Here is a 16,035-nt window from a genome sequence, read left to right on the forward strand (position 1 = left end):
GATGAAGAGACAGTGTAAATTTGCTGATTATACAAAGCTAGGTGGGAAAGTGAGCTGTGAGGAGGATACTGTCTAAAAAGGGATATAGACAGGTTGAGTGAATGGACAAGGTGACAGATGGAGTATAATGTCGGGAAATGAGGTTATTCACTTTGGTAGGAAGAATAGAAAAACAATAGTTTTAGTTTTCAAGAATAGAAAAACAATACTTTGAAATATTTTAAAACCTTTTAAATATTAGTGTTCAGGGGAATTTGGGTGTCCTTGTATATACAAAACAATGTTACCATGCAGGAACAGTAAGTAATTAGGAAGGCAAATGCTACGTTAGCCTTAATTGCAATGGAGTTGGAGTTCAAGAGTAAGGAAATGTTTCTGCGCTTGTACTTGGCATTGGTGAGACCACACCTGGAGTGCTGTGTAGAATTTTGGTCTCCATACCAAAGGAAGGATATATACTTGCTTTAGAGGGGATGTCACAAAAGTTCATAAATTGAAGTTCTGATGAAAGATCATCGACCTGAAATGTTGACTTTGCTTTGCTCTCCACAGATCCTGCCAGACCTGCTGAGTATTTCCAGCACCTTTTGGTTTTATTTCAGATTTCCAGCATCTGCAGTATTTTGCTTTTACTTCTCCTATGAGGAGACAGAGCCTGTGCTCTCGAGTTTAGAAGAATGATGGGTAATCTCATTGAAACATATTCGATTATGCGAGGGCTTGACTGGACAGATGCGGCGAAGCTGTTTACCTTAGCTGGAGAGTCCAGAATTAGGTAGGAATAGACTCAGGAAAAGGGGTTGGCCATTTAGGACCAAGATGAGAAATGTTCTTAACTCAGATGGCTGTGAATATTTGGAATTTTCTAGTCTGAGAGCTGTGGATGCTCAGTTATTGAGTATTTTGAGGCCAAGATCGACAGAGTTTTGGACTCTTGAGGGAATCTGGCAGGAAACTGGAGTTGAGGTCAAAGATCAGCCATGATCTCACTGAATGGCAGAGTGGGCTCCTGGAGCCATTTGGCCTACTCCTCCTTCTATTTCTTATGTTTATATGTTAAGAGGAGGTGATTAGAATCTCTTGTTGAAGATGTTTATTGCCTGGCACTTGGATGGTGCGTGTGTTACATGCCACTTATCAGTAAAACCTGACTGTTATCCAGATTTGCATGCAAGCAAGGAGGGCATTGTTATCTGAGGAGTTGTGAATGGAACCATGCATTCATCAGTGACCTTATGACAGGAAAAGTCAAAATGAAGCAGCTGAAGATGGTTGGATCTAGAACACTGTCCTGAAGAAGGCCTGCAACGATGTCCTGGGGCCGAGATGATTGGCCTCCAACAACCACAGCTTTCTGCTAGGCATGACTCCAGCCAGTGGAGAGTTCCCCCATTTCCCATTGACTTCAATTTTTCTAGGGCTTCTTGATGCCCTATTTGGTCAAATGCTGCCTTAGAGTCATAGTTATACAGCACAGAAACAGGCCCTTTGGCCCATTGTGTCTGTGCCGGCCATCAAGCACCTCAAAATCTCCTGCCCCTTACTTTAAATCTATGCCCCCAGGTTATTGACACCTCTGCTAAGGGAGAAGGTTTCTTCCTATATACCCTATCTATGCCCCTCATAATTTTATATGCCTCAATCAAGTCCCCCTTCTGCCTTTTCTGCTCTAAGGAAGACAACCCTAGCCTATCCAGTCTCTCTTCATAGCTGAAATGCTCCAGCCCAGGCAACATCTTGGTGAATCTCCTCTGCCCCCTCTCCAGTGCAGTCACATCCTTCCTATACTGTGGCAACCAGAACTGTACAGACTACTCCAGGTGCGGCCTAACTAGCGTTTTGTAGAGCTCTATCATAACCTCCCTGCTATTATGTTCTGTGCCTCGGCTAATAAAGGCAAGTATCCCTCTGCCTTCCTACCTGTGCTGCTGCTTTAAGTGATCTATGGATAAGTACATCAAGGTGCCTCTGTACTTCCTAGGGTCCTACCATCCATTGTTTCTTCTCTAGACTTGTTGGTCCTCCCAAAATGCATCACCTCACCTCAGGATTAAATTCCATTTGCCACTGCTCTGCCCAACTTACCAGCCCATCTATATCGTCCTGTAATCTAAGGCTTTCCTTCTCACTATTGATGACACCACCAATTTCATGTCATCTGTGCATTTACTGATCATACCTCCTATATTCCCGTCTAAATCATTAATGTACAGTACAAACAGCAAGGGTCCCAGCACTGATTGCTGCGGTACACCTCTGGTCACAGGCTTCCAATCACAAAAGCAACCCTCGACCATCACCCTCTGCCTCCTGCCACTAAGTCAAGTTTGGATCCAATTTGCCAAATTGCCCTGGATCCCATGGGCTCTTAACTTCTTGACCAATCTCCCATGCGGGACCTTATCAAAAGCCTTACTGATGTCCATGTAGACTACATCAACTGCTTTACCCTCATCTATACATCTAGTTAACTCCTCGAAAATTCAATCAAGTTTGTTAGCCAAGATGTCAAGGGCAGTCACTCTTACCTCACCTTTGGACCAAGGCTGTCATGAGGTCTGGAGCCGAGTGGTCCTGCCAGAACCCAAACTGAGCATTGGTTATCACTTTGATGATTGAGAGTACTGATGTGGCAGTAATTGGCTGGATTGGATTTGTCATGCTTTTTGTTCACAGGGCATACCTGGGCAATTTTCAAGTTGGTCAGGTAGATGTCCGTGTTGCAGTTGTACTGGAACAGCTTGGCTCGAGGCACAGCTAGTTCTGGAGCACACGTCTTCAGTACTACAGCCGGGATATTGTTCAGGCCCGTAGCTTTTGCTGTATCCCATGCACTCAGCCTTGATGTCACATGGAGTGAATCAATTTGGTTTCTATGATGTCAAACCTTATGAGGCAACAGAGATGGATCATCCACTCAGCACTTCAGCCTCATCTTTGCCCTCACATTCTGGGTTCTGCCATTATGGGGATATCCATGGATGATCCTCCTTGGTTTAGTTGTTTAATTGTCCACCATCATTAATGAGTGGATGTGGCAGGACTGCAGAGGTTTAATCTGATCTGTTGGTTGTGGAAATGCTTAGCTCTGTCTATAGCATCTGCTTCTGTTAGCATGCATGTAGTCCTGACTTGTAGATTCACCAGGTTGGCATCTCATTTTTAGGTATGTCTGGTGCTGTTCCTGGCATGCTCTTCTGCATTCCTCATTAAACCAGCTTTGGTCCCCTGCTTGATGGTAATATTAGAGTGGGGGATATGCTGGGCCATGAGGTTAGTTTGTGGTGGAATACAGTTCTGCTGCTGATGGCCCACAGTTCTGGGTGCCGCACTTTAGGAAGGATGTGAAGGCATTAGAGAGGGTGCAGAAAAGATTCACAAGAATTGTTCCAGGGATGAGGAACTTCAGTTATAAAGGTAGATTGGAGAAGTTGGGACTGCTTTCCTTGGAGAAGGGAAGGCTGAGAGGAGATTTGATAGAGGTATTCAAAAACATGAGGGGTCGGGACAGACTAGGTAGGGAGAAACTCTTCCCACTGGTGGAAGGATCGAGAACCAGAGGGCACAGATTTAAAGTAATTGGTAAAAGAAGCAATAGTGACATGATGAACTTTTTCACATAGCGAGTGGTTAAGGTCTGGAATGCACTGCCTGAGGGTGTGGTGGAGGCAGGTTCAATTGAAACATTAAAAAGGGAGTTAAACTGTTTTCTGAAAAGAATGTGGAGGGTTATGGGGAGAAGTAAGGGGAATGGGACTGAGTGAATTGTTCATTTGGAGAGCTGTGCGGACACAATGGATTGAATGGCCACCTCCTGCGCTGTAACAATTCTGTGATTCTGAGAGTGCCTTATGGATCACTTTTGAACTGCCAGATCTGTTGTGAATGTATCCCATTTAGCATGGTGGTAGTGCCACACAACACGATGGAGGGTGTTCTCTAAGTGAAGATTGCATGTCTGTTGATCTTCTGTGAAATAACTGATTACTTTTGATTACTCCCTTGCAAGATTCTTTTCATACTCCCTTTTTGCAGCTGCATCTGTTTTGTCAACTTTTGCTATTGTCTTTCCCTTTCGCCAGCATTATTTGCTTTCTTTGGTTTTTCTTTTAGTTTTATGTTGTCCCTTACCTCCTTAGGGTTCCATTGCTGCTTTTTGTGGCAAGTAGAGCTGTTGCCCTTGGGGTATAAACTGTTTTCTTATCGTATTAAATTAGTTTTGAAGACCTCCCACTCATCTGTCATTTCACCCATGAACAGATTTGCTTAGGTTTCTCCGGACAATGTCTGCCCCATCCTGTTGACATTGGCCTTGCCTAAATCTAGAATCTTAGCTGATTCACGTTTCTTCCTTTCAACGCATTTAATTAAATCATATTATTAAATTAGATAAATGTTCATGCACAATTGAGCTGGAACTAAATCTGGCTGCTCATTATTAAATCTAATATATGGTCTGATCCCTTGTCAGTTCTTCGACATTTTGTTGCAGAAAACTGTCCTGAACACGCTCAAGAAATTTGCTACCTTTCTGACTAGCTGATCTGCTTAATTCAGTCAAAGGGAAGTTGAAATCCATTATTAAAACCATTCTGCATTTACTGCATGCTTGTCAAATATCTGTATTAATGCATTTTGCCACTTCACAGCTGCTACTGAGCGCCAAAATACAACTCCCAATACAGTCTTAAATCCTTGAATACCAATAAGGGTGCATTATTTGCCACCGAGTTCCTATGTGGCAGACCGCAGTGGTGAAGTGTGAATTTGTATATCAATGTCACCCAGCTCTTTCTACAATAGATTTACAACCAAAGATGTGCAGTGCAAGAGGTATTTCCAAGAAGTCTGTCTGCTGACTCTTCCAAAGATAATCCCACTGCTCTACCTCTTCATAAACCAACATCCTACTCTTTGCTTAAGGTTTAATTGTCTGTGCTTAAACTAGCCCCTGCAACAGTGTTCAGTTTCTCATCTTTGGTTTTTTTTATAGAATGATAAATGATACACAGAGGCTATTTGGCCCATTCAGCCTGTGCTGGCTTTTTGGTAGAGCTATCCAATTAGTCCCACTCCCCTGTTCTTTCTCCATAGCCCTGTAAAAAAAAAATTTCCCTTCAAGTGCTTATGCAGTTCCCTTTGGAAGTTGCAGTTGAATCTGCTTCCACCACCATTTCAGGCAGTGCATTCCAGATCATAACTCTCCATTTTTTTTTAAACTTTCATCGTTAAGTATTTAAATGTTAAACATTTAGTGGATATTGAATGAGCAAGTACTTCTGTTTGTGGGGTTATTGCACTAGTAATTCTCTCTTGCAGGACAAACTGAATGTTGGTTTTTTAAAAAAAAACATATATGCCTGCTCCATTGTTGAGTTCAAGTCTTACTCCAGGGCTTGAGCACAAAAATCAAGGCTGACACTGAAGTGTAGTACTGAGACACTGCTGCACTGGCATAGGTGCTGTCTTTCGGATGAGACATTAAACCAAGGCACCGTCTGCTTGCTCAGGCTGATGTAAAAGATCCCATGATGCTATTTGAAAGAGGAGTTATCCCCAGTGTCCTGGCCAATATTTATCCCTCAATCAACATCGCAAAAACAGATTATCTGGTCATTATCAAATTGCTGTTAGTGGGAGTTTGCTGTGCACATACTGGGTGCTGTGTTTCCTGCATTACAACAGTGACACCAAAAAGTACTTCATTGGCTGTAAAACACTTTGAGATGTCCGGTGGTCATGAAAGGCATTATATAAATGCAAGTCTTGCTTTTTTTTTGCAGCTATAGTGTTCAGTAACTCACCAGTAAAATTCAAACTGTAAACTTCTAACTAGAGGGAAATGAAGTTCAAGCTTGCAGTAATTACTTGCCTCAGCAACAGGTGTATTCTGTGCAGAAATCCATTTTCTGAAAATGCATTAGAGCTTTAATGCTACTGTATGAACCAATCAGTGTTTCATTGATCAAACAAGGTTTCAATACTTACGTGACATATTGTAGTCCCTTCTTGAGATTATTGAAACTCACTGTTTCTCTCTCAAATTTTCAAGCAGAATGAGCTCCTTAGCCAGGAACTTGCTAGCATGAAGGAAGCTTTGGCGAAGGCAAACCAAGATCGAGAGAGATTGCTGCAAGAAGTCAAGAAACTGAATCCTGACTTTGAGCTTTGATCGTTACTACAGCCCAGCATATTGTTGCCACTGCCAACAGCCCAAACACTATTCAATTAGAAGAAACCTCACTTGGTGATTGGTTACTGGAAAGAGCAGATCAGCATAAGCCTCGAATCACCAAGTGCACCCAGCAGCAACAGGCACAAGAGCGAGATCTTCAAATCTGCACAGAAATCTTTCTTGTGTACTAACGATATTTTGTGTTAACTTGTGTCAAGATGACAATATCTTGGTTGTTGTACGCAGCACTTTTGAAGTGTGATTATGATGGTCATAAGAATGCATACTAACTGCAGATTGTTAAGCTGGTAACACCCTTGTTAAGCTTGGAGTCTGAAGCTTGCAAGCTTTATGGCAGAGGCTTCTGGCAGCAGCAGTTAGGTTGGCAAATTTGGGTGAAAAATAGGGAGGAATTTTAAATGAGTATTATGTAAATAATGAACTGGAAGCATTGGTTTACTCTGCTACAAACAACAGAATAACATTGGGTTGATGAACCCATGAGCAGCATTAACTGCAAGTCAGTTACAGGTGCCTCTTAGTAACCTTGTACTCCCTAATATTTATTATACTTTGTGTACATATTGAACATATTTTACAGATAAAAGTTCATGTATAAAATCTACTTTGAAGCTACTTGCCACTTTGGGCAGCTGTCATGCAAGTATGGTTTTTGGAGAACCTGTGACGTGGGTCATTTGGGCTATGGCTGCAGTTCTGTCAGCCAAAAAAAAAGCCAACTGTAATGAATTGAAACACAATATAAAACAGACTCCTGACAATTAAATTGACTTTTTCTGGAAGTATCTTGAAAATCCTATGAATGTTTCAGTCTTCCCAGTTATGAGTGTGATGTAGACATCTTGGCAAACTAATATGCTATGTTGGGGGGAATCGCTTGTGATGGGCTTCCTTCCAGACTGGACAGCTGCAGGTTTGAGTTGCTGAGCAATCAGTCATGTATGTTGGTTTGCACTAATCTGATAGCAAGTTCTTTTTTTTTTTAAACCCTGTTTCAGCCAGGTTATGATCATGAGACACTCCACTGTGAGTGGCAACGAGAAAGGAAAATCTTAGTAAATCAACTTCTGTACAACTTGGCTTGTTGCAGATTAACATTGATCAGATTTCTGGAGTAGTCCACAGCTCTCACTGTTTTGCTTTCTTGTTTTTCTTCTTTCCCCTTCACCCCCTTCCCCATAAACTCAGATGAGTTTCTGTATATTTTTTTGAAAATCTGCTAAATCACAGACTCTGTGAAACACAATGTTCTGTTACTTTTATTGCAGAGTTCAAATTGCATGTGAAATAACACCAGCCAAATAGTGTACATAGCTTGATTTTTAACTTTACAGTACTGAAGAAATTTTGTGCTTACAATCTGGTATATAACCCACATCTTTGTCCAATTTTTAATATCTTTACATTAGGGAATGACTTGTATATTATAAAATAGGGGTAATGTTTACACAATAGATTATTGTGCTGATCAGTTAATTTCAGCCGATGTTATGGTACATTTTGTCAATACTATTTTGTAGATGTTAAATTATAATTTCTCTGTCATTATCTAAATTTCCTCCATGGAGGCAAGTTGTATGATGTGCTGTTGCCCATTTGATACTCAAGAGTCGATGGATGAATTGTGGTAACAAGTTATGAGTTTGGCATGACTCTCTGAATCTTGTAGTTAGATTCACATGAGCCTCAATTATAGCAGAGATTTCATTCTGGGAAATGCCGTGCATGCTTTTGTCATTGAATTTTTTTGACAATTCTTCCCAAAGTAAGTCATCTTATAGAATTGTGTTTCTGTTTTTGTTTCTGTAATCTTAAAACCCCCTGGGAGCTTCCTGTTTTATGCCTGTTTCCAGAATTGGAAGCCAAAACAGTCCTAGTTAAACTTGAGAATAAGCTGTGCAGAATCCAATTTCTTGCAGGCAGTGCAGACTTGCACATATTATAGCATCCTTACGCCCTGTACAGTAAATCAGAATACCAGGGTCTATCTACTTGAATACAATTGAAGCAGAAATAACGTTATTTAAGCTTCCCCCGTAGTGAGCATTGGGTGAACTGTGCTGTTCAAGCTGTTACATGGGCAGTTATTGGATAAAAATCAGACTAAAATGTATTGGGAGTTGTCAAAGAATGTCCCCTAGTTTTAAACATGAGACTAACACTTTGTGTTGAAGAAGACATGACACTTGGTTTCTGACATGCCAGATATTACCCAGTGGTGCTCCCACCTGTTAAACTGTAATCGACTTTTGGCTGCTTCCAGACACTTAGGATCAGCAGGTTTGGAACAGCGCAGAACTTCTTGCTGCTGTAGCTAATGACTTTGTGTGTGTTTGATATTGTCAGGTTTACTAATGTACAGCTTTGCTGAAACTGGTCAGGTTTATAGCAGTAGGCATCAAATTATGTAAAGCACCAACAAACTGATAAACAATAGAATAGCAAAGTCACTAGGTGGTCATATTCATTATTATAAGCTTTGAGTTATAAGGTGCAGTGACCATTTTTGCTGACTAAGGGTCAATTTGTAAAGCATAAGGTCAAAAATCGGCCAAATGTAGTACAACGGTCATTATAAGCTAATAGTTGTCACACCACAGTAAGTGGTGGGGGAAGAAGTATTAATTTTAAAATGGCAAGAATTGAAAGAGCTTGTAACCCAACCTGAGTTAACAAATCTCTGTTAAGTGACAGGATGTTGGAATTAGCTTTGTATCTTTCACTAGAGAAGGGAGAAAAAACCAGATACTGTTTCTGCTCTTTATCCATAATAGTGCATGTGTGTAAATGTTGGGAGATCAGGCTCCACTGTGCTGCTCTATATAGTTGAATGACCTGTTGACAGTGACTGTCTTGACTCACATGAAGAATGGCCACTTGGGTGGGTATTGGAGGGATGTAGTGCCTGTGCATGGGTACTGGAGGGAAGCAATGTCTGTGTGCACTTTTTTTCATTTTTACATGTTGCAAAATAGCTACCCTAGATTTCAACTTTTGTTTTTGTCACTGTTTGCAAATAGTCCTTACTTAAGCCTAAGAGATCTCTGCCTCTTCACAAGGCATCCAAATTCTCTGGAGATGCAGTACTCCGTAAAGCTCAGCTTTTTGTTTCATAGTTGAGATGAGGAATCTTGAATGACTGTTCTTGGGGACAAACTGATATTGTGTTTTGGAACTGAGCATTCACTACTTAGAGTACTGAGCTCTCCCACTGCTGCAGTGTGCTGAATGATAAAAAAAAAAAATTCTAACGAGCGGGTAGCCTGTTGTCATAGTGCTGCCACATTCGTTCATTTCAGACTTGAATTCCATGCCCCCTCCCCCACCTCATGTTGCCTCTTCCCATCTCCATATTGAGGTGGGAAAATGACATTTCTCCTCTTCACCCTGTTATTAATGAAAGTGGAAATAGCAATTGTCATCTACATCCACCAAGCTGAATCTGAGACATTGGAAGTACTGATTACTTTATAAATAGGTTCATGAATTTGTTTCATGGTCCCCTTCTTTATGCTAAAGTAAGTCTGAAAACATGGACATTGTTGTCTGCCAAGAGTTGTGTGATGTGGGTTGGAACTGAGGGAAGGTGGAAGAGCTAACTTTAGGAATTGCACTTGGAGTGTTGGCTGAATAACCAACTAACATAATGGCAGTATTGATTACACTAACAGACAATGGAACTTCCTGATTTAAAGCGAAACGGAAATGGTTTTGTATTAACACTGAACAAATTTATGTATTTTTTTTTCTTCCAGTTGAGTTTTCATTGTGCCTAAAGAGATATTTATATAATGGCATTGTAGGGAGGGAGCCAGAATATGTTTCGCAAGTTAAGTGACAAGATTGTCTTGATTAATTTGATTTACTATTGAACCATCTTTGTTTTTGTTACACAGATTAACTCTAGAAATGGAAAACAACCGTTTTCTTCATTTTTGTATTTTATTTCTTTGAACACATTAATCTTTTGGCTGTGACTTTTTTTGTTAAAGAGAAGCTTTTCTTTCCAGGTTAATCCACTCCTAAATGAAACCGAGCCATATGAACTTGGAACAAGTAATTACTCTGTTTTGAGCAACTTTTAAAGTTAATACATGCTCCTATAGATTTACTACAGTTGCTCCAGAATGCTGGCCGCAACTTAGTTGTGCGACACCATTTTTTTTTGTTTTCATTTCAACAGAATCAGCAAGTAATTGAGGGGAAAATTATATCTTACTGTATTTGGAAGTTGAGAATTTAAAACTTAATCCTTCTAGTTTTATCTTTCCTGCCTACAGTGAAAGTGCCTAAAGTTTACATTACATACTTAAGGAAGACTTGATTTTGTGAGAAAAAGTTGTCTTGATGAATCTCATTATAAATCATCTGTTCAGTGCTTGGTGTGAATTGAGACATTTTTATCTTTTGACCAGGAATGATGAATCTACCCCTTAAAAGACACTAAGATATGACTGTTCATATTTCATTTTTCAGTAACTTTTATTTACTTTTGTGATTCTGCCGTGAGCATTCCAGAATGTGTCTGGATGCAGTAAACTTCTATTGAGTATGTCTTAAGATTTTTAACCAGAATCAAAATATGCACAAGTCTTTGGATTCAAGTAATTAAAATATCTTCCTGAAAGTTGAGCTACTTTGTCCTAAAGTACTCCTCCCCCTAGCCTTCCCCTGCCCACACTGGACAATTTAATGCCTGTTGAATTGAGACCTTTCCCTTCGTTGGCACAACTGACTCCTTTTTCTTTTTACTTCTGTTTTTCTCCCTCAATTTGAAATAATGCTATCCTATGAGAACTCTGCATTAAAGAACTGTGAATGCAACCAGCATACTCTGCCACCATACAATGATCCAGTCATAGTGCACTGCCCTAATTTGTTAAAGGTATATGGGGTATTGTAATTCACTGGCAGTCGGAATTCTTCAACACCAGGACTGAGCTATGCTTAACAAAGTATTTTTGTGTGTACGTACTAAGATTTACCAGAATCTTTCTAACTACTGCCACTGTCTTTTGTAATCAGATGCTGTATAATGCTCAATGTATACAAAAGCACAATTGTTTTTGTAAATCTGAACTGAAATTCTGTCTTCCCTTCTCCACTGCACCTTGCATATTACTCTGGTTAATCCTTTCTGTAATGCATACAATGTGCCATGCTTTGTTTTGTATTTGACTGCAGTTGATTTCAAGCTAGCACTCCATTAGAATATTCCAGAACGCACAAACTGTAAACTATTTTCACAGCACCTCTGCGGAAATAGGCTGAATATATGTGCAAACATTTTGATGAGTTTAACATCTCTCAGGCTAAATGTTGACCAAGTCTTTAAAGACATGGCACCAACTCCTTTTTTCAATCAAAATTAATTTTTGACAAATGTCCTTCAAAAACAGTCTAAATCCAAAGCAATGCCCCAAGTGCTTATAAGCTGTGCTTATCATCTCTGAGCACATGGAAAAATTTGAACCAAAAAAAAGGAACTCTAAATTTAACAGGGATTTGAGGTAAATTTCCTGCAAATTCCTGAATTCATTATTCTACTCACAGCAACTATTTTTGATCAGAGCTTTGCAGCATTAAAATTAACATTCCTGTGCCATATTTTTGCAACGGTGTAGATAGAACTTGTATGCTCAATCTTAAAGCTGCCCATTGATCTTTCAAGTGCACTTTTTGTATGGCTGTGGAAAGAATGGTCAGCCTGCTCTCAGTGACGAGATAGTCATCAAAATACAGTATCAGCCAGCATTTCTCCAATTATTGTACTGAATTTAACAAGTGACTCAGTCTAGTCAAAGTCAACTGTAGTAATATGAAAACTACTTTAAAAATCCATTCTAGGTTTCATTTGTGTAATTTACTGAGGTGCAGAGGTGTTTAGAAGTCACCACTAAATATAACATAAGCAGCTGAAACTTAATTAAAACTAGTCATGTTTGAGTAAAGGAACACCCAATTTTTTGCTCAATTATTTTAGTACTGTACAGTTAAGAATGCATGAGAATTGCAACACTGGTAAAACTGCCAGTTAAGTGGTTTAAAATGTGTGTTTGAGGCATTCATGTTGAAATTCTGTGGTATTTTCAGTTCCACATTGTTTAGAGCCACTCCTGTACATGTTGATAACTGGTTCTGTGAACCAGTATTGTTAAATATTTTTTGAAATAAATTATCATCTGAAGTTTTCAGTCTCTGGTATGTTGCTAAAATAATGTGCCTCTATCACCTAAGTATTCAAACTAGAGTCAATAGATGAAATTTGATTGCTATTAATTATTTACTGTGTTGCTTGAGGTGTCTTGGTAAACTGCAGTTACACATCAATAGTCAGACAAGTCCCCTGTTGCCTTTTATTTAGCTTCATAAGCAGAAGATGCTCTGCTAAATAGAAGTTGAATTAAATTCAAGCCTTGTGCTTAACAGGATCAGGAGAAAGGTTGCTACACTGCAGAGCAACATTGTACAAGGCCTGTACACCGTTCTCGTCCATCCAGTCGTGAGAAATAATTTTGGCTCGGTAAATCAGAATCAGTTTGGGTGGAGATGAGAAATAGCTAGGGAGTCATCACTGATGGCAGTAATTTATAGGCCCCCTAACTAGCTACATTGCAGGACAGAGTAAAGATCAAGAAATAATGGGGCTTGTTTTCAAAAAAAGTTCTGCAATAATCGAGGGTGACTTTAATCTTATAGATTGGACAAATCAAACTGGTAAAGATAGCCTTAATGACGAGTTCATAGAATATATTTGGGACAGTTTCTTGGAACAATGTGTTGTGGAACCAACCACGGGAACAGGTTGTTGTAGACCTGGTAATGTGTAATGAGACAGGATTAATTAATCTCATAGTAAAGGATCCTCTCGAGGAGTGATTTTGCATTCAGCTTGAGGGTGAGTAACTTGGGGCTGAAACTAGTGACTTAACAGTAAATAAAGGCAATTACAAGGGTTTGAAGTCAGTTTGCTAAAGTGAGCTGGGAAAATCGATTTAAAAGGTAAGGTAATAAGCAGTGGCAGACGTTTTAAGGAGTTATTTCCTAATTCTCAACTAAGATGTATTCCACTGAGAAAGGAAGACTGAAGGATCAACGAAATTTGGCGAACGAAGTTGAGGATGGTATCAAATTGAAAGAAAAAGCATACAATGTTTGCAAAGATTAGTGGTAGCCCAGAAGATTAGGGAAAATTTTAAAAACCAGCAAAGGATGACTTAAAAAAAAAATGGAGAAAGTAGATTGAGTAAACTAGCAAGAAATATAAAAACAGAGCTTCTACAAATATATAAAAAGGAAGAGAGTTAAACATTGACCCCTGAGAGGATGACACTGGGAAATTAATAATGGGAAACCAAGAAGTGGCAGAAACCTTGAACAAATATTTTGGAATCTGTCTTCATCCAAGACACTAAAAGCATGCCAATAATAGTGGAAAATCGGGCAAAAGGGAGTAAAGTCCAAGGCAAACAAATGGGACTGAAGGTTGACCAGTCTTCTGGCCACTGATGCCCTACACCCTAGGGTCTTAAAAGAAGTGGCTGTGGGGATATTGGATGCATTGATTGTCATCTTCCAAAATTCTAGATTCTGGAAAGGGCCCAGCAGATTGGAAAATTGCCAATGTAATATCCCTATTCAAAAAAGGAGGGAGACAAAGCAGGACACTATAGGCCAATTAGCCTAACATCTGTCATTGGGGAAAATGCTGGAATCCATCATCTTGGAAGAAGTAACAGTACATTTAGGAAATCAAAATACTATCAAGCAGTCAACATAGTTTATGAAAGGGAAATCATGTTTGACAAATTTATTAAGTTTGAGGATGGAACAAGCAGGGTGGATAAAAGGGAACCAGTAAATGTAGTGCATTTAGATTTCCAAAAGGCATTGCATAAAAGGTTATTGTAGAAGAGTTCATAGTGTCGGGGGTAATATATTAGCACGAATAGAGAACTGGCTAAGAGGAAACAGGATAGCAGGGTCATTGAGATGGGCAGACTGTAACTAGTGGGATGCAACAGGGATCAGTACTGGGGCCTCAACTATTTACAATCTATATTAATGACTTGGATGAAAGGACTGAGTATATTGTAGCCAAATTTGTTGACTATAGTAAGACATGTCCTGGGGTACTGCTCCCTCGTCCCAGCACAGGCATAGCAGTTCATGTAGTGCTGAGAGTATAGCAGGCTTGGCACTCTTGATTATTTCAGGGATAATGCTGTCCTTCGCAGGGGCTTTTCCACTGGCTAGAGAATCAATGGCATCACTGAGTTCTGATTTGGTTGGCTGTATGTCCAGCTCATCCATGACTGGTAGAGGCTGGGCTGCATTGAGGGCAGTCTCAGTGACCGCATTCTCCCTGGAGTACAGTTCTAGGTAGTGCTCAACCCAGCGGTCCATTTGTTTGTGTTGGTCAGTGATTATGTCCCCTGATTTAGATTTGAGGGGGGGCGATCTTCTTGATGGTTGGCCCAAGAGCTCTCTTCATGCCATCATACATTCCTCTGATGTTTCCGGTGTCTGAGGCCAGCTGAATATGACTGCATAGGTGTTGCCAGTAGTCGTTTACGCAGCGCCTGGCTGTTCTTTGTGCAGTGCTTCTGGCTGCTTTAAGTGCTGCGGATGTTAAATCGCTGGGGGCTTTCTTGTAGTTCAACAGTGCAATGCGCTTAGCGGCTATGACAGGTTCCAGCTCTTCATGATGAGATTGAAACCAGTCTGCATTTCTCTTCGCACTTTTGCCGTAGGTGGTCAAAGCTGACTCATAGATGGCGTCTCTGATGTGGGCCCACTTGGTCTCAGCATCCCCTGTGGGAGTGTTTTGAAGGGCTGTTACAAGTGAATTTAGAAATTTTTGTAACAGCTGTGGGTGAGAAATTCTGCTCGTGTTGATGCGCGGGTGGCCCTTCTGCTTGGAATGATGCAATTTCTTTGGTCTGAGTCTAACCTTGCTGCACACCAGGGAGTGGTCGGTGTCGCAGTCTGCACTGTGGAAGCTGCGTGTGATTTGAACACTGTTTAAGGCGGCTCGCCTTGTGACAATGAGGTCCAGCTGGTGCCTCCATGAAACCTGGTGACAGGGTTTAGTGTGAAAGAACGAGTTGGTGCTGCAGAGGTTATGATAGGTACACAACTCAAGCAGTCTCTGCCCGTTCTCATTCATCCTTCCAACGCCATAGTGCCCAAGGCAGGAGGGCCAATATCATCACCCTCTATAAAAACAAAGGTGACCGCGGTGACTGCAACAACTACCGTGGAATCTCCCTGCTCAGCATAGTGGGGAAAGTCTTTGCTCGAGTCGCTCTGAACAGGCTCCAGAAGCTGGCCGAGCGCGTCTACCCTGAGGCACAGTGTGGCTTTCGTGCAGAGAGATCAACCGTTGACATGCTGTTCTCCCTTCGTCAGATACAGGAGAAATGCCATGAACAACAGATGCCCCTCTACATTGCTTTCATTGATCTCACCGAAGCCCTTGACCTCGCCAGCAGACGTGGTCTCTTCAGACTACTAGAAAAGATTGGATGCCCACCAAAGCTACTAAGTATCATCACCTCATTCCATGACAATATGAAAGGCACAATTCAACATGGTGGCTCCTCCTCAGAGCCCTTTCCTATCCTGAGTGGCGTGAAACAGGGCTGTGTTCTCGCACCCACACTTTTTGGGATTTTCTTCTCCCTGCTGCTTTCACATGCGTTCAAGTCCTCTGAAGAAGGAATTTTCCTCCACACAAGATCAGGGGGCAGGTTGTTCAACCTTGCCCGTCTAAGAGCGAAGTCCAAAGTAAGGAAAGTCCTCATCAGGGAACTCCTCTTTGCTGACGATGCTGCTTT

The 16,035-nt window shown here is 40.8% G+C and overlaps 1 protein-coding gene across 3 annotated transcripts in view; it reads left to right on the forward strand.

Moving 5' to 3' along the window:
- Positions 1-12,354, forward strand: part of bltp3a (bridge-like lipid transfer protein family member 3A) — a 174,620-nt gene extending 162,266 nt beyond the window's left edge. Inside the window, exon 21 of one of the 3 annotated variants that reach the window (XM_068057072.1) lies at positions 6,053-12,353. In XM_068057072.1, the coding sequence (XP_067913173.1) occupies positions 6,053-6,172 (120 nt within the window). In that variant the 3' untranslated portion in view covers positions 6,173-12,353. Of the gene's footprint in view, positions 1-6,052 lie in introns of all 3 variants that reach the window. The other 2 variants (XM_068057073.1, XM_068057074.1) reach the window with 2 other exon arrangements.
- Positions 12,355-16,035: the final 3,681 nt, after the last annotated feature.

Source organism: Heterodontus francisci, chromosome 25 (assembly GCF_036365525.1).
Source record: "Heterodontus francisci isolate sHetFra1 chromosome 25, sHetFra1.hap1, whole genome shotgun sequence".
In the NCBI taxonomy this organism is placed as follows: domain Eukaryota; kingdom Metazoa; phylum Chordata; class Chondrichthyes; order Heterodontiformes; family Heterodontidae; genus Heterodontus; species Heterodontus francisci.